Source organism: Suncus etruscus, chromosome 10 (assembly GCF_024139225.1).
Source record: "Suncus etruscus isolate mSunEtr1 chromosome 10, mSunEtr1.pri.cur, whole genome shotgun sequence".
NCBI classification, from domain to species: Eukaryota; Metazoa; Chordata; class Mammalia; order Eulipotyphla; family Soricidae; genus Suncus; species Suncus etruscus.
The window spans coordinates 109,827,325-109,845,271 of record NC_064857.1 but is presented as its reverse complement, the minus strand read 5'-3'; the positions used below and the strand labels follow the sequence as shown (position 1 = coordinate 109,845,271).

The 17,947-nt window shown below is 43.4% G+C and overlaps 1 protein-coding gene across 2 annotated transcripts in view; it reads right to left on the bottom strand.

The window, feature by feature from the left end:
- Positions 1-17,947, bottom strand: part of ELMO1 (engulfment and cell motility 1) — a 514,761-nt gene that overhangs the window by 476,064 nt on the left and 20,750 nt on the right. For both annotated transcript variants that reach the window (XM_049781864.1, XM_049781865.1), the window contains exons 2-3: positions 16,912-16,952; positions 14,986-15,058 (exon numbers count right to left, since the gene is read on the bottom strand). In XM_049781864.1, the coding sequence (XP_049637821.1) occupies positions 14,986-15,058; positions 16,912-16,952 (114 nt within the window). The remainder of the gene's footprint in view (positions 1-14,985; positions 15,059-16,911; positions 16,953-17,947) is intronic.

The following is a 17,947-nucleotide window of genomic DNA, read 5'->3' as shown; positions in this document are numbered from 1 at the left end:
AGAAGCTCTCCTGAAATGGAGCGATTTTACCTACATCAGTTCCAGAGCATGTTTGTTGCTAAGATTCATCTCCTACAAAACAAAGAATACACGTTCCATCTCTTTCACCTCAGCACCTAAGTTAGTACCTAAAACACAACAGGAAGGGGCCGGAGAGATAAAAACAAACAAACAAAAAAGAGAGAGGAGAAAAGGGAAGGTAGAATGAGAGAATACAGAACTGATTTCCAAAGTAGTAAAGTGTGTGGAGGAGACAAAGGTGTGGATATTTGGAGAGCAGCAGACAAAAGAGAAAGACAGTAAAACCAAGCATGGCGGCTATGATGGACACACATGCACTGAGAGAAAGGTTACTAAGAAGCTGGACTTCTTTCCTCTCACTGGTAGAAGGGAATACCTGGCCCACCCCGAATCTGGTTGCTCTCAGGTCCCAAAACTGAGAAAAACTCAGAATACAAAGCCAGAAATAGTATAGAAGGTAGGGTGCTTGCCTTGTATACCTTGGCATCCCATACAGTCCCCTGAGCACCTCCAGGAGTGAACCCTGAGCGCAGAGCCAGAAGTAAGCCTTGAACATTGGGAGATGTGGCACAAAAACAAAAACAAGCAAAAAGAACTGAGGATGGACTTTTACATCTGACGCTAGACTAAATAACAAGATCTAAGAGACTTGCCCACAAAGCAGTGAGTGAAAGAGTTCAACCATAATACTAGGACCAGCTGGATTTGTAAAAACGACTTGTACCCAAGCTTTGACCTTCTGAACTGGAATCTCCAGATGTGAAGCCATGATCTACATTTAAGTCTTAAATCTGTTGTTTAGAAGATGAAAATTGGTCAGGTGGAAATGACCTATGTCTACAATGTAAAATCTAAAATAAGCCACTGACCACCCCTGTGAAAATACCAGATATCATATATTTTATACCATAGCTGAGTAGATTTGTATACTATGAGTTAAATCTAAATAAATATATTTAGGGGTCAGAGAGATGGCATGGAGGTAAGGTGTGTGCCTTTCATGCAGAAGGTCATCAGTTTGAAACCCGGCACCCCATATGGTCCCCCGAGCCTGCCAGGAGCGATTTCTGAGTGTGGAGCCAGGAGTAACCCCTGAGCACTGCCGGGTGTGACCAAAAAATAAAATTAAATAAATAAATAAATAAATTTAAAAAATAAAACAGAAAGGTTCATATTTTACTTAGAAATATTACTATTTAAACATTTATTTCATTCATTCTTTTGCTTCTGCACTATGAGTATCTGCCTTTCTCCATCTGCTCATTTTACTAAAATTACTAATCCCCTCTGGGTATCCAGGCTATTACAAATGACAAAATTTCATCCTGAAGTACATTTAATGTGTACAGAAACATGAGGGCACAACAAAAGAGGTTGAATCATAAAACCTAACTGAATAAAGAAATAACATTCCCAATAGTCATTTTAAATATTACCTTTATCTTCATTCGTCACTATTGACCTCAGCATTGAAAACTGTAAGGATGAGTGATTAGATCAAACTTTCTTTTTCTCACTCATACAAGTTAAACAGTCAAATATGGGAAAAATCGCCCATTCTGTAAATGTCCCATTTTACAGAAAATATTGCAGAAAGAAGGAAAGAGGAAGAGAGAGAGGGTGGGAGAGAGGGAGGAAGAAGGAAGGAAGGAAGGGATGAAGGAAGAAGGAAGGGAGGAAGAAGGAAGGAAGGAAGGAAGGAAGGAAGGAAGGAAGGAAGGAAGGAAGGAAGGAAGGAAGGAAGGAAGGAAGGAAGGAAGGGAGAGAGGGAGGAGAGAGGGTGAGAGGGGAGGAAGGAAAAAAGGGAAGGAGGAAGAAAGAAGGAAAAAAGGAAAGAAGGGAGGGAGGGGAGGGAAGATGGGAGCGAGGGATGGAGGGAGGGAGGGAGGGAGGGAGGGAGGGAGGGAGGGAGGGAGGGAGGGAGAGGGAAGGAAGGAAGGGGAAGGGAAGGAAAAATTGTAGTATTATATGGTCTCAGTCCTTGGACCCAAAAGTGCTCACCAGAACTGAACATGGATTTTTGCACCTGAGTTTTTTCTTTTTCACAGTGTATGTTTTGCAATGGTGTCTATCACAGGCTCGACCACTATTCCAATATGGTATATTCAAACTAATCATGGGATCAATGATCCAGTTATTTATGGTCAGAATCAGTTCAAAGCCCTTATCTATGTTCTTAGGACCACCTTTAGTATTGGTATTGTCTTAGGCCTCAAGACTTGGAGTTTTTGCAAAGCCATCCAGCCATATCTCTACCCCTTTCCTCTAGCACCACCTCTCTGTTCCTTCTTCCATCTCTTTTCATCTGCTACAACTTATTAAGTCTGGAATCTCACACCTGTCCTTTGTGGCATTTTCACTTGTGACTAGTAGATCAATACAAACCTTATTTCTTTTATCAAATGCAGATGTTCATGGAGATTTTCCTTCTGGCCTGGCCTTTGTTGAAAAAGGGGGTTCAGAATGGAGCACACTCAGCAGTAAGTTCAGGGCTTATTCCTTATTTTGTGTTCAGGGACCACTCCTGGTGGTTCGTAGAGAATCATATATGGTGCCAGGGGTAGAAGCCTGGTGAGCTGCAGGTGAAACAAGTGCCCTATCCCCTGTATTATCTTTGTGGCCCCTGCCTAATTCATTTTGACAGCTCTGCCTGTGTGTGAGAGCAAGTGTATCCAGGACATGCAGCCTGTCTCTAAGTGTCCAGAGATTACCAAAAACTAATGTGCAGCCTATGGGGCAGGGAATACCTGAGTAGAAGTCAGATTTGATCAGAGCTAGAAAATAAAAATTAATCAGTAGGAAGGCATGCCAAGAGCTTACTGGAGGGAGAAAAGGGGAGAGAGCATATGAAGGGCAGTGCAAGAGACACCCTTAGACATAGGCAGCTGACGCTGGAACCACAGACCAAAGGTGACCACAGCAGCATGTTTCTTAGCTCAGCCTTGTGGCTGAGGACCATTTCTGGTGACAGTGATGACAGCTGATGGCCTGCACCTCTGTCACAGGTATGTGGCTTGCATGGAGCATGTGTGACCCTTTCTGATGATAGTGATAACAGCTGGTGCTCTGGACCCCAGGCACAGGTGTATGGCTTGCACAGAGAAATTGTGCATTTAACAGAGACAATAGCAAGGGAAATGCCACAGGACACAGTTGTTGAGCAGCAACCTGAACTCAGGCTTCCTGGGGTGCAAACACCAGTATAGAAGGCAGGTACTCTAGTCTCCATCTGCCAAGGGGCACTGCTGGAATACTGGACCAACTCCACTCAGCCACAGCAAACAAACAAACCTACAGAGTCAGAGGGCCTTCCTGGTCTGGCATCCACTGCTCTCCTCAGAAACATTACCACAGTTATCAGCTACCAAGACCCATACTGAGCTTGCATAAAGATCTCTGGTGGCTTGCCATGCCATGCCGTGGCATTCCCAGCCAGCACAGGCACTCACACAACTCTCCCGTCAGGATTGGAGACTTGAGCCTCGATTGGTCTATACATAAAATAAAGCAAAAAAATTCAGCTGCTGAGTGGCTCATGGAGTAGTTCAGCTGACATAGTATGCAACAGATATCCAGGGTAGGAATCATCAACCCCAGTGACTCTACCTCCATCTACCTGTCTCTGTGACTAAGGTTCAGAAAACAAAGTCTGGTATCAGAGTAATAGGATAGCAGGTAGTGTGCTTTCCTTACCAACCTAGGTTCAAACTTGGAAAACCACATGATTCACCGAGTTCATCAGGAGTAAGTTCATCATTCTGAGCACAAAGCCAGAAGTAAGCCCTAAGTATTGCATGGTGCACTTTAAAAGAAAAAAAGAAAAAGGAAGGAAACAGGGAAAGAGGGAAAGAGGAAGGAAGGAAGGAAGGAAGGAAGGAAGGAAGGAAGGAAGGAAGGAAGGAAGGGAGGGAGGGAGGGAGGGAGGGAGGGAGGGAGGGAGGGAGGAAGGAAGGAAGGAAGGAAGGAAGGAAGGAAGGAAGGAAGGAAGGAAGGAAGGAGGGAGGGAGGGAGGGAGGGAGGGAGGGAGGGAGGGAGGGAGGGAGGAAGGAAGGAAGGAAGGAAGGAAGGAAGGAAGGAAGGAAGGAAGGAAGGAAGGAAGGAAGGAAGGAAGGGAGGGAGGGAGGGAGGGAGGAAGGAAGGGAGGGAGGGAGGGAGGGAGGGAGGGAGGGAGGGAGGGAAGGAGGGAGGGAGGAAGGAAGGAAGGGAGGGAGGGAGGGAGGGAGGGAGGAAGGAAGGGAGGGAGGGAGGGAGGGAGGGAGGGAGGGAGGGAGGGAGGGAGGGAGGGAAGGAGGGAGGGAGGAAGGAAGGAAGTTAGGAAGGAAGGAAGGAAGGAAGGAAGGAATAATGAGGGCCTACATGAAACCACAAAAGTTATATACATCAAAAGAAACCATGAAAGGCTCTCTCCAAAATGGGAGAAAATATTTACAAATGATTTATCGGCTAAGGCATTTATGTCCAAAACATGGAAGATATTCAAAGGGACCGGGATGTACCTAGCATGTACCTAAGCCATATCTAATACCTGCCACCACATGGTCCCATCCCCTCAAGCATTCCTGAATACAATCCCTCAGGTCCCCAGAATAAGCATCTCTGGGCCTGAGCAACATCACATCCTTGGGCACTTAAATTCCTCCTGAAAGAGTTCATAGGATTTAACCACACAGAACAAAACAATATGAGGAATTGAACAGGCAAGTGTCCAAAAGGTCTCACTACACTACCTGTGAGAAGAGTTAGAAGAAAAGACTTCAAAATACTATGCAGACATGGACGCACACAATCACTGTTGGTGGGAATTTAAACAAAGAGTCCAAGCTAAGGAGCCTCATGAAATCAGACACAGAGAGAATACATGACCCAGCAAACCCACGGATATAAAACCAAGGTCTAAAAGAGATGTCTGGGCAGCTTGGCAGTCGGGGCTCAATGCTTATGTTCTTAATTTTCCCATCAAGATAAGATCTGGATGAACCCGAAAGCTCACTCTGCCCTCCCAATAGATCCTGAGGGGGCCACATGGCTGGGCCACTCAATTGTGTAGTGAGGCTGTCTGTATCTCACAGGAAATGGGCATTGGGTTCTCGGAGCACTGCACGGAGGAGAGAAAGAGACAGAGACAGAGGGACCAAAGGGGAAATCCGAGCATCTGTGATCATCTGGACTCATTTTGACTGCACTGTGTAAAATGAAATAGGACACAGAAAAACATGGACTATCTGGTCGATAAATTGTAGAATACATACGAGTGGGATCTTTTCCCCCCAAAAATCAAACACATGAACTTGTAAAAATCTTTACCAGGGACTTTCAGTAGAGATGGCAACCGGCAAAGCTGAGGCAGTGAAAAAGTCTATACCTTGAAAATACAATAAATCAGTTTTAGGGAGCTACTGTGTCCCTAGCTTGAAAGGACTAATGATTCTAGCATTGAAATGTGTGAAGTAGGGGAAGGAGGATATGCTGTGATCGGCAGTTTGGGCTCTCCCTGAATCCTTTGAATTAAGAAATGATATGACAGTGCCCCTTCATGAACAATAGTGCAAACCACTATGTCAAAAGGCGGAAAATAAGGGAAGAAGGGAGGAAGAGAGAGAGAATGAGAGATAGAGAGAAAGAGATAAAAAGAAAAAGAGGGGGACGGAGAGATAGCATGGAGGTAAGGCGTTTGCCTTTCACACAGAAGGTCATAGGTTCAAATCCCAGCGTCCCATATGGTCCCCTGAGCCTGCCAGGAGCAATTTCTGAGCATGGAGCCAGGAGTAACCCCTGAGCACTGCCGGGGTGTGACCCAAAAACCACACAAAAAAAAAAAAAAAAAAAAAAAGAAAGAAAGAAAAAGAAAAAGAGGTCAAATACCAGCCCCAGGGGCAAACAGTAGGGAGGGGTTGTGGAACTAGAGACGTTGGTGGCAGAAAATACGCACTAGTGAAGGGTGGTGTACATTCGAAGACTGAAACTTAATAATGCAGTTTTGTAACTACGGTGCTTAAAAATTATTTTAAAAAATTTAATTAATGAAATAATTTTAATGTCTTATCATTTTTGGCTTTATTTTTGGGCCACACCCTGTGACGCTCAGGGATTACTATGGGCTATATGCTCAGAAATCACTCCTGGCTTGGGGGACCATATGGGACACCAGGGGATCTAACCGCAGTCCATCCTAGGTCAGCAGCTTGCAAGGCAAAAAACGCTGACAGCTCCACCACTGCTCTGGCTCCTTAATGTCTTATCTTAATGGAAAAGTTAAGAATGTAAGCGTGGGGCCCGGAGAGATAGCACAGTGGTGTTTGCCTTGTAAGCAGCCGAACCAGGACCTAAGGTGGTTGGTTCAAATCCAGGCATCCCATATGGTCCCCTGTGCCTGCCAGGAGCTATTTCTGAGCAGACAGCCAGGAGTAACTGCTGAGCACCGCAGGTGTGACCCAACCCCCCCCCCCCCAAAAAAAAAAGAAACTCCATTCTTTTGCTCTCACAAGTCCCTTTGTCTCACAAGTGTGCTGTGTTGCCAGGAATCCTCCTATTTAGTGACTCTGTCCCTGGCACAGGGTTGCAATTTCAGATGATTGGCTATTTGACACCCATTTTGGTGCTAGATAATTAAACCCCCTTACTTTCTCACCGTTTTCAGTGTGACAGAGTGAATTCCATTATGATAATGCAAACATGGAACGTGAGAGATGTGTTCCTTAGCTGGGTGTACAATGTACATTACAATGTACATGATGCCATAGAGGTCCCTGTGTGACTTAAATGAAGTGGTGAAGAAAAGGCAGTAATCCCAAGAAGGAAATCTGCCTGTTTCTCTCTACCATCTCTGCAACCTGGGGTAGAGCCTGAGAAGATCTCGGATTGAGGGCCTTGCCCTGGCAAGAGAAACCAGAGTCAGTCCTAAATAGACCCTGCCCTAATTTTCAGGTCTGTCACCTTCCCTCACAGAAAAAAACTTTCAGGGGGAGAAGAGCAGTGAAGTAAAAACAGATTTTATTTGAAGCAATTAAGGGGAGGGAGAATATGAGAGAGAACAGAGAGAGTGCAATATGCAACACTCTCAAGAGAAAGCAAAAAGCAGACAGAGGCCTGGTATACAATGACACATAGCTAAAGTAGGAAAGTTCCATCTTAAGAGGATAGATGTGGGCCACATGTGCTCAGGCAACATATATGTGTACTTCCTTCACTCTAAATTGAACTTTGTAGGGTTTCCCCACTTGTCACACATGGACTTTCTACCCAGGTTGTTGCTAGGGTGGTTGCTAGGGTGGGGGATTGGGGGCACTTCTTGGTCTTCTCTGATATTCCTTTCCTGGCCTTCGTTCCTACTGGGGATTCTCCCAGTAGGGGTCCAGGCTTGTCTTCACCAGTAGTGGGGCCTGGTGAGATTATCATCAGTGACAAAGTAAGTCCTCTAAAACTCCTCTCTTGGTTTTATTACATCTCAAGAAGTCATTGCCTTGGGTGGGGGGAGGCTTCCATAACTGCCTTCCTGCCTGCTTCACACACCTATCATGAAGGGAGACAGAAACTGTATTTCCAATGATAACTATGAACTCCACTGACCTGGGGGAAAGTGTATACAGTTCTCTCTCTCTCTCTCTCTCTCTCTCTCTCTCTCTCTCTCTCTCTCTCTCTCTCTCTCTCTCTCCTCTCTCTCTCTTCTCTCTCTCTCTCTCTCTCTCTCTCCTCTCTCTCTCTTCTCTCTCTCTCCTCTCTCTCTCTCTCTCTCTCTCTCTCTCTCTCTCTCTCTCTCTCTCTCTCCCTCCCTCCCTCCCTCCCTCCCTCCCCACATCTGTAAAGTTATCCTGAAGTATAAAAGGACAGGAGTTAAACTTGGTAGAAGTTAGATCTTTAATTTTTTGAAGGATGGCCATGCTCTGTTACAACTAAATGCAACTCAGCAACACATTGTATTTCCTACTGAACTATAAAATCAGAAGTCAGTGCTCCAAGTAGCAAATGAAGACTCCTTAGAAAAATGAGCTTGAGTAAGACAGGAAACAAAAGAGAGGCCTCTTCTCCCAAGAGCACAAAAGAACACCTCAAACACCCAATGATCACAAAGGTTCCAGCTCAGCATGCTAGGGCTGGAGGACTCTTCTTCTGCCTGATTGTAGGTGATATTTATCACTGGAAGGGAGGAAAACCAGCTTCCTTGCAAGGCAAAGTCAGGAAGGACATGCAGAAGTTTTGAAAATTAGTCACTAGTCACCATAGCAATGCAAATATTCCCTAACAACTCATGAGACTGAAAGTACCCAAGATTCTTACTGCTTAGTATGTATTCTTGATCATGGAAAATAGGAAAATGATGGAAAATGTCAAAACTTTCATTAGAGGATCTTTGCAGGGAATTAGAAGTTCCTAACAAAAGATGGAGAGCAGCCTGAGTCTGGCCTGCAAGGTCCAGAACTGGAGGTCCCTACCGGAAGCTGGGCTTCTGATACACCCACATGCAGTCTCACTGCAGGAGAGCCAAAAAGGGAGAGAGATGACATCTTGTCTGCATACGATGGGTGTGTCAGGAGGCAAGCCTTTCCTGACATTCATAATGAAACAAACAAGATGGTGACAGACTCTTCTAAACTCAACATGAAGAATTTTCTCAGGCACTACAAGATTTTCCAGAAAATGATTAGGATGTCCAATAAAAATTATTTCCCACTGGTGAGAGTAAATTCAATTTTGGCGAGTATATGTTAATTTTAATAAAAAAAAAAACACAACAACATTAGAATCTGTTTTTTTAGGAAATAGGGGCTAGGATACAAAGGCCACCCAGGGAATTGGAGAAACTATTCACCCCATACCCATCAGATAAGGGGATAGTATATAAGATATACAGAACTTAACAAGAAAAAAAATCTAACACTGTCAAAAAATGGGGAGAAGAAATGAGCAGACTCTTCCTCAAAGAAGAAATAGATGGCCAAAAGCCCACGAAAAAATGCTCCACATCACTAATCAAAGAATAATAAGGTACCATCTCATGCCACAGAGACTGACACACATCACAAAGAACAAGAATAATCAGTGCTGGTGGGGATTTGAGGGGGAAAGAAACTCTCATTTACTGCTGGTGGGAATGCTGTATGGTCTATCCTTTGTGGATTACAATATGGATATTCCTTCAAAATTGAGCTCCCATATGATCCAGCAATACCACTGCTAGAGATATACCCTAGGAACACAAAAACAAAATATAAAAATGCCCTCTGCACACCTATGCTCATTGCAGTGCTATTTACAATAGCCAAAATCTGGAAACAACTCAGATGCTTGACAACAGATGAATAGCTAAAGTTACTTTGGTACAAATATACAACAGCATACTCTGCAGCTATCAGGAAAAATGAAGTCATGAAATTTTCCTATACATGGATGGGCATGAAAACCATTATACTAAGTGAAATGAGTCAAAGGGAGAAAGACACACCCAGAATAGTTTCACTCATCTGGAGGTTTTAAGAAAAATAAAAACCAGTATGTTAATAGAGATGAGGGCTGGATGGACAAGCCCACAATATGAAGCTTACCACAAAGAATGGTGAGTTCAGTTAGAAAAATAACTACACTAAAAACTATCACAACAGAAATAGTAAGAGAGAGAGAAATAGAATGCCTGTCTTGAAGACACGTAGAGGGTAGGGGAGGAGGGAGATGGGGTCATTGGTGGCAGGAAGGCTGGACTGGTAAAGGGGTGTACTTTTAATGACTGAAACCCAAACATGTTTGTAACCATGATGCTTAAATAAAGATATTACTTAAAAAAACCTGCCATTATGGGGCCGGAGAAATAGCATGGAGGTAAGCCGTTTGCCTTTCATGCAGGTCATCGGTTCAAATCCCAGCATCCCTTATGGTCCCCCGTGCCTGCCAGGAGCAATTTCTGAGCATGGAGCCAGGAATAACCCCTGAGCACTGCTGGGTGTGACCCAAAAAACACACACACATAAAAAAACTGCCATTTTTTGTTTTGGGGCTATTTGGGGGGGGGGTCAGTGAATAATGATAACAGTGCATGTATCTACATAGGAGTCCCTGAACCAAGGGAGCCCCTGAATTTCTAAATTAGAATCCCTTAAAGGCCTTCAAGAGGCAAAATATCCTGTCTCCAGACACTCATCAGGTGAAGCGTTAGGCTTGGGAGCAAAACTACATTTTTACAAAGTTATCCTGGGCCCAAAGAGTACAGTGGGTAAGGTAAGAACCTTGCATGCAGATAATCCGGGGCTCAATTCCTACCACCACATAGGTCCTCCAACCCCAAGACTACCAGGAGTGATCCCCCAGAGCAAAGCCAAGAATAAGCCCTAAGTACCATCAAGTGAGAAGTAAAGGAGGAGGAGAAAAAGAAATCCTTGAAAAGCTCATGCTCTCAGGTTCATTAATACTCCCCAATAAACTAAAGTCTCTCAAAATGATAAGAGGAAAAGTGGAGATGAATCAGAGCGAGAATACATGTGAGCACAGACCAAAGCATAAGACCAGCAAAACAATAATGCACATAAAGTGCGTGTCTGACACAAGTAATTCACAAACAAAATGAGCAGCAGATTATTCCAGATCACAGCACCACTAAAACGTTGATTTCGCTGTCAACTAAATGACATTCTACAGTTTGAAAACCTCATTACGTCTATGGTCCAATAGTTTTATCATTTGATAATAATTATACTTTCCTAAATTATACCCTCAATAGAAAACTATGCAAACTTTTCTAATAAAAACCTTTAAGACATCTTTAAAGTGCAGACAAAAGGGGCAAGAGCTAGTACAGCACCACATGAATCCCAATCATTGCTGCTGTGTTCCTGAAGGCCCCACAAAGTGACTGTTCCAAGTGGTCTCCCAGCTTTGGACCCCTAAATAGCCTGACTGGCAGTACCACCAGAAAGCCTGAACACTGCCTGGGAGAGCCACTGATGAGAGAGGAGGGGTGGGTGGGAAAGAAAGGGATGGGAAAGAAAAGAAAAGAAAAGAAAAGAAAAGAAAAGAAAAGAAAAGAAAAGAAAAGAAAAGGTGAAATAAGAAATGAGATCATATGCACTTAAATATATTATAACATACATTTAACTTTTATCTCTTTATGACCTCTTTCTTGAAAGTGTGTTATTTTGGGGGCTCGCGGCTTATCCCTGGGCTCTGTACTCAAGATGCACTCCTGGTGGAGATCAGATCTTATGGGGCACTGAGGATAGAACCGCATTAGCTGTGTGCAAGTGTCATGCCCATTGCAATACCTCTGAAGTCCCCATATATATATTATTTTATATGACAAAGCATTGCTGGCTGATTGTACATAAAATGCAGCATCAAATACTCAGAGAGTAAATGAAGCAAAAAGAAAGACAAGAAACTGTCATGTATCAAAGGAACAGGTAATAATCAAAAATATAGGCTGATAAAAATGTAATCTACTTAACACTCAGCTTTATGAAAATCAAGGTGAAAAGGGAAACATAATCAATATGGAAATTCTAGTATCTGCAAAGAGCAAAGCAATTTCCAAGAGGTGTTTCTAGACTCAGACTATGCATGTTGGCCAAATTCTCTCTCTCTCTCTCTCTCTCTCTCTCTCTCTCTCTCTCTCTCTCTCTCTCTCTCTCTCTTTCTCTTTTCTCTCTCTCATTTTTTCAGTCTTCCTTTCTCTCATTATCTATTTCTTTCTCTTTCTGCCTCCCTGCTTCCCCATTCACAGGTCTGACCTCATGGGGCCCTAGGATTTCTGTCCTCTCTCCATGAGCTTGAGCTGAACACCAAACTCCAACATTTTTAGGAGGCCATAGAGGCAAATAAATAAATAAATAAATAAATAAATAAATAAATAAATAAATAAATAAATAAATCAGTGTTTGCTTTTCAACTCTCTCTCTCTCTCTCTGACCAGCCCATCCATATTGGCCAAGCTCTTTGACTATATTGGCTCATTTTTTGTTTGTTTGTTTGTTTGTTTTTGGGTCACACCCAGCAGAGCTCAGGGGTCACTCCTGGCTCTACACTCAGAAATCGCTCCTGGCAGGCTCTGGGGACCATATGGGATGCCAGGATTTGAACCACTGTTCTTCTGCATAAGGCAAATGCCTTACCTCCATGCTATCTCTCCGGCCCCTCTATTGGATCATTTTTTAAATCTCTTAATCAAACCCAAGAAATTCCCAGAGTTACAGGTTTCCCCCTCATGAAAAAGCAGCACATTCTATGAAAAGCACTCTGTAAACCAAAAAGTAATAAAGAAAGAGGCAATTTCCATACATTTATATGGAACTATTGGAGTAGTCTCAGACAAAGTAACCTATAAAATTATACCAAATAACACATAAAATCTAAAATAGCACCCACACAGTAAAAGTAGAAATTGATGAATACAATAAAGCAGTTCCCAAGAAAAGTAGTCCAGGGTACACTCTTGCATCTTGGCGGCACCTGCCATCTATCAAGCTGCTGCAAAATCTTGAATATTGTTTTTTTGACCTTTTTCCCCTTTGTCAAAAAAAATTGTGACAATCCTCTTCCCATACCATTCGTTAGTGAAAGCTGTCACTGTTGTTTGGCGAAAGTTGTTTCGCCAAAGTAAAATGCTAAACAAAGGTAATTCAAACCTCCAGTTTTCAAGAGATTTCTAATGTGCCTGACAATTGTTTTATTTTGGGGGGAAGATCAAATAATGACTTTTATTTTTATACTAATAACAGCAGGGTGTGCCCTTTATTTTTCTCTATATATTTTCTATATTATTTTCTAATCAAAACTTGTTTTTATGTTTTGTTTTGGGGCCACATCCGGTGATGCTCAGGGGTTACTCTTGGCTATGCGCTTAGAAATCGATCCTGGCTTGGGGGACCACATGGGACGCTGCGGGATTGAACTGTAGTCCGTCCTAGGCCAGCCGCATGCAAAGTAGATGCCCAAAACCGCTGCACCACCGCTCCGGTCCCGACCTGACAATTCAATTTTCTTTTTTTTTCTTTTTTTTTTTTTTTTTTTGGTTTTTGGGCCACACCCGGCAGTGCTCAGGGGTTACTCCTGGCTGTCTGCTCAGAAATAGCTCCTGGCAGGCACGGGGGACCCTATGGGACACCGGGATTCGAACCGACCACCTTTGGTCCTGGATCGGCTGCTTGAAAGGCAAACGCCGCTGTGCTATCTCTCCGGGCCCCAATTCAATTTTCTTTATGTTGGGGAGCTTGAGTTCATTTCACTTGCACCTGTGATCACCGGAGTCTTTTTTTTGGGGGGGTGGGTTTGGGTTTTTGGGTCACACCCGGCTCCAGGCTCAGAAGTTGCTCCTGGCAGGCACGGGGACCATATGGGATGCCGGTATTCGAACCGATGACCTCCTGCATGAAAGGCAAACGCCTTACCTCCATGCTATCTCTCCGGCCCCGATCACGATCATCGGAGTCTTAATGATTCCCTTATCCTATTCCAAGTTTTCTAAAGGGTAAAATTTCCCAAGAAGAAAACAGAGTCCCCAGGACCTATGGAACACTCATTATCTACTCAACTGGCAACTTGATAAAAAAAAACATTTCTCATCGTTGCTGCCACTACTTTTTTTTTTTTTTTTGGATTTTTTGGGCCACACCTGGTGATGCTCAGGGGTTACTCCTGGCCATATGCTCAGAAATTGCTCCTGGCTTGGGGGCCATGTGGGAAGCTGGGGATCAAACCGTGTTTTGTCCTGGGTCAGCCACGTGCAAGGAAAGCGCCCTATTGCTATACCATCGCTCTGGCCCCATGCTGCCATTACTTTAATCAGTGCTTAGAGACTGCTTTTTTTTTTTTAAGTCCGAGAAAGGGCAGCCAGATTAACTCTTTACGTGTTCAATTAATGTTCTAACGAAGCAATAAAAGAGATACCGTATTTTCCGGCATATGCGACGACTTTTGAAAAAAAAAAAGAAGTCAATCAAAAATTGGGGGTCGTCTTATACACCGAGTATACCCGGAAAAATGTTTCAATATGTTGCTAAGTCAGGCCGCAGAGTTTCCCAATCTCTTTCTTGGGGGCTCCCAAACAGTACTCAGGAGATCTGGGGGCCACTAACCGTGTTGGTGGTTCAGTGCTAGGGTCCGAAGATGGGGTGTTGTTTGGTTCATGTATGGGGGAGATTAACTGACGCCACTAGGGAATTGCCAGAAAAGGTGCTGCAGAGTTTCCAAATCTCTTTCTTGGGGGCTCCCAAACAGTACTCAGGAGATCTGGGGGCCACTTCTGGCAAAACCCAGCAACCGTGTTGGTGGTTCCGTGATGGGTGTTGTTTGGTTCATGTAGTGAGGGAGATTAACTGACCCACCAGGGAATTGCCAGAAAAGTGCCTACGATAAGGGACCAATCTCTGCCAGGCCGCTCAGACCGCCTCTCTGACTCAGCCAATCCAAGCAGGCTTTGGATGCATGCAAATGAGACGATGTTCTGAACCAATCACTGCAAGGCTGCTTGGACCGCCTCTCTGACTCAGCCAACCCAAGCAGGCTTTTAATGCATGCAAATTAGACAATGTTCTGCACCAATCACTGCCAGGCTGCTCGGACCTCCTCTCTAAGTTTTATGCATGCAAATGAGACAATGTTCTGGACCGAATCTACACTGTCAAAAGCCTGCTCAGATTGGCCAGAGTCAGAGAGGAAGTCTATTACAGTATGACCTTTGAACCTTTGATTGTTGTGATTGGCTCATGTGGTGCATACAGTTGCAGCACAGGAACCTTCTGATACAGCGAACAGAGGCCTAACTGCAAAATTAGGGGGTTGTCTTCTACGCCGGAAAATACGGTCATTAGTGTATTCACTTTTATAAGGAAATGCAGTGGCTAAAACAAGTCACAGAAATTCATAGAGGACACAGACATAAAATTAGATCAGCATATTTAATCCTAAACAGAGAATACATTGGTCATATTTTAATTTACTTAAAAGTATGTGTTCCACATTAAACTTTGTATGTGGTAGACCTACCTTTTCTGTGATATAGAAGTTTGAACTGTCAGCATGCTGCAGCGCAAAATATTCATGATTGGCAAGCGACCACCTTAAACAGCAAAAAGAAACTCATCAGAAAAATAAGAGCATCATTTTCATTTACAAACTTCAATGAGGTTGGAAAAATTTTACGCCACAAGCTGGAACAGGGCCAGATGACAACAACCCACAATTCAGTTCCTAACACAAAATGGCATTATTCCATCTTTCAATGGCCCTAAGCTTACAACTAGCTTTTGCTCACCTTAGAAAATTTTATAGAGTAATTTTGTTTAGAAATTTAGGAATTTACAAGTTTGCTAAATATAAAGTTGTTATATTTCATTATTACTTATTTCCATATACTTTGATTTAGGGCCATACACAGGGATTTTTAGGGACTACACCTGATATTGCCTGAGGGACACCCCACCAGTGCTCCGGGGACCACTGCCCAGTTCTGGTATTGAGGATTGAATCCACATGTAAAGCATTCGCCTTAGCCCTTTAGCTACCTACCTGGTCTTCCTCCTGTTTTTTTGTTTGTTTGTTTGTTTGTTTGTTTTTGTTTTCTTAAAGAACCAGAAAGAAGGAAAAATGGCCATGAATGCAATTTACGTATTTTTTTTTTCTTGGTTTTAGGGTCACACTCTGTGGCGCTCAGGGGTTACTCCTGGCTATGCGCTCAGAAATCATGCCTGGCTTGGGGGACCATATGGGATGCCAGGGGATCAAACCGAGGTCTGTCCTAGGTCAGCTGCAATCAAGGCAAAAGCCCTGTCGCTGTGCCACCGCTCCGGCCCCACAATTCACAATTTTTTTTTATCATTGTTACTTTACCATTATTTCTTTATTTTACAATTCCTTGTGCTATGCTAGTCCAAAATTAGCAATCAAGATCTTTTCTATTTTTCTTGACCATATTAGGGATCGAAGCCAAGGTCTCACAGATGCACGACAACTGCTTTATTGCCAATTTACATTCCCAGAACTCAGTATTCAAGGTCTTATCGACATTACAGATAAACTTTCATCCACAGTTCCTTAAAAGTAAGTTTCATGGGCCCGGAGAGATAGCACAGCGGTGTTTGCCCTGCAAGCAGCCGATCCAGGACCAAAGGTGGTTGGTTCGAATCCCGGTGTCCCATAGGGTCTCCCGTGCCTGCCAGGAGCTGTTTCTGAGCAGACAGCCAGGAGTAACCCCTGAGCAACACCGGGTATGGCCCAAAAAACAAAAAAAAAAAAAAGTAAGTTTCATGGGGCCTGAGAGATAGCATGGAGATAGGGCATTTGCCTTGCATGCAAAAGGACAGTGGTTCAAACCCCGGCATCCCATATGGTCCCCTGAGCCTGCCAGGAGCAATTTCTGAGCGTAGAGCCAGGAGAAACCCTTGAGCACTGCCGGGTGTGACCCAAAAACCGGAAGAAAAAAAAAAAAGTAAGTTTCATACAAAAGTCATGAGTACTTTCTTTTAAAGCAATCAAAGTAAGAACTTCCCAAACTGGAATAGATGAGGTTTCTCAGAGCAGCATCAAACTCTACTTACTTGTCTTTTAAATTACTTTATCCTCTACAAGCACCCAAAGGGGCATCTCAATTTACGGCACATGAAGTGTGTCTTTAACCCCAGGAAGTTTAGAAAGCTCCCTGGCAAGTAGGGTCAACAAGTTAGAGATTTTCAAAATAAATAAAGCCAACCCCTCTGTGTTCACATGAGCCATTTAACCCTCATCTGTTTTTTGAGGACAGAGGGCTGTTTTAGAGTGGAAGGAAGGCACATAAATCTTACAAAGTAGTTCTTTACTGACAGAGCAGGTCAAACAGTGGCTTATGAACTATACTTTATCATTGCACAATGAGATTTTATTTGCCTCTCAATTAATGGACAGAAGCACCCCAGAGGAGTTCTCAGCAACACTTACCCATCACAGACTTCCTTTATTATTGCTGTCAGTGGCTTTTTCTAAAAAAAAGAAAGGAGGGGGGTGGGCACTGTTAGTTTCATTTCATCATTTTAAATTTAAAGGAAAGGCCTATTAAAAGATCACTAGAACCCAGAGTCTACATTTATTGTACTTAACTGTTGCCCTTAGTATGTCTTTCTTCTGATATCAACCAGTCATCACCACAAATTAATCATTTAAAATTAAAATCATTCAAAGAAAATCATTCTGCATTAAAATCAGAAGGAAAACATAGCTTTGTTCAAAGATCTCACAGGCAATGGAAGCTCACAAGGTCAGCACTAGGCAGATTTCCCAAGACAGTACGTGAAACAGGCAACTCACAGCTTGGTCTTATGCAAACAAGCTTCAATTCATGATTATTTTTTTAAGAGAATGTGTGACAAATGGAATATGAAGCATTGCAAAATTGTTCCTGTGAAGTGCACTGAATCCTTCCCCAGCCATGGCCCTAACAAATGCCAGTCACACAGCAGTTTGAGCTGGACAGACTCCAGTCATTGGACCAGAACACCATGTGCCCTGGTGTCAACTGGCGGCTTTCTACAGCTGTGCTTGGTCTTCCTGCTTCAGCTGTGCTCTGGCTGTCTCCAGCCAGAAGGAATGCAGCAAGGACACACAAAACACACACACACACACACACACACACACACACACAATCGCATGCCCAGAGATGTCGAAACTCTTCCTACTTTGTATTCAAACAGACCCTATCTGTCTCCTTGGGTGGCTGGTAAACTCAACCAAAAAAACGAACAAACAAACAAACAAATTACAGACAAGAAACAAATAGGGAAGAGACAGCAAAGAAACAGGCATGAACATGTGGTCTAGCAGTTTCGATGACACCATACAAAAACGTCTATTTCCCTGGAGAAGGCAATCTGGTACTAGGAAAGAGATTTTAAATGGGGTTCATATCCAGGCTCTGCCAACTTGTGAGCAGTAGGACCTGTATTTCCCTTAATTTGCTGAACTCAAGTAGATTATCTAT